The sequence below is a fragment of the Eutrema salsugineum genome, unplaced genomic scaffold, assembly GCF_000478725.1.
Source record: "Eutrema salsugineum unplaced genomic scaffold, Eutsalg1_0 scaffold_1, whole genome shotgun sequence".
NCBI classification, from domain to species: Eukaryota; Viridiplantae; Streptophyta; class Magnoliopsida; order Brassicales; family Brassicaceae; genus Eutrema; species Eutrema salsugineum.
In genome coordinates, this window is record NW_006256909.1 from 21108427 (window position 1) to 21109269 (window position 843).

Below are 843 nucleotides of genomic sequence, written 5' to 3' on the forward strand. Positions count from 1 at the left end.
TCCTCCAAGAAATCTCGACATTACCATCTCTTCGCCTTCTCGTAAATCTGCACGAATGAGCAAAGTTTCCAATTCTTGATAATAATCTCGAACAGACTTCGTACCTTGGACAAGGCGCCTAAGCCTGTTGAGTATCTCGCGCTGATGATGGGCTGGAACGAACCGCTTCCTCATCTGTATAACAAGCTGATCCCAAGTAGTAATCGGAAGTTCCCTCAGGCGATTTCTGGTGACTCCCAACTGCTCCCACCATAGAAGCGCATACCCATGAAATTCTGAAACTGCAATCTTCACCTTGTTGAGCTCGTAAGTTCCTTGGACCAGAAAATTAGACTCCATCTTCCTTTCCCAATCTAGATAAGCTTCGGGATCATTGGTTCCATGGAAAGGAGGATACTGGATTTTGATATGACGCAGCTGCTGACGTAGAGGATCATAATCTCGTGCATGTCCTCGGCCTCGATCTCGTCTCACAGTTTCTCTGCTATGATCAGAAGCTTCGTCCTCCTCATAGTATTCTGGATCTGATTCCAGGGTAACTCGATGCCCAGCAATATATTCCTCTCGGCGGTGCTGACGATCTACCCTTGGGCCATCTCGTTCTGCACCAGTAGGATCCCTCCTCGGATTAAACGTAGTCTCTCTGCCCCCAATCTGGCTTCGACTGGACTTAGCTTTAGTCCTGGCTTCGGAAGGTGTTGGGTGGCGTGGAAGTTTCCGGGAAGATCCTATGTGCCCTTTACCCTTTGCTAAGCGCATTGCTTCCGAAGGAGTTGGAGTTTGAGACGACTCTTCTCACTTGCACTGAGTCTTTGAGCAGATCAGTTATTTTCGTCTCGAACT

The 843-nt window shown here is 48.2% G+C and overlaps 1 protein-coding gene across 1 annotated transcript in view; it reads right to left on the bottom strand.

Moving 5' to 3' along the window:
• The window catches only part of LOC112082162, an 8076-nt gene extending 7317 nt beyond the window's left edge, over positions 1-759 (bottom strand). Inside the window, exon 1 of the mRNA XM_024149261.1 lies at positions 579-759. Coding sequence (XP_024005029.1) covers positions 579-759 — 181 coding nt within the window. The remainder of the gene's footprint in view (positions 1-578) is intronic.
• Between the last annotated feature and the right edge of the window lie 84 nt (positions 760-843).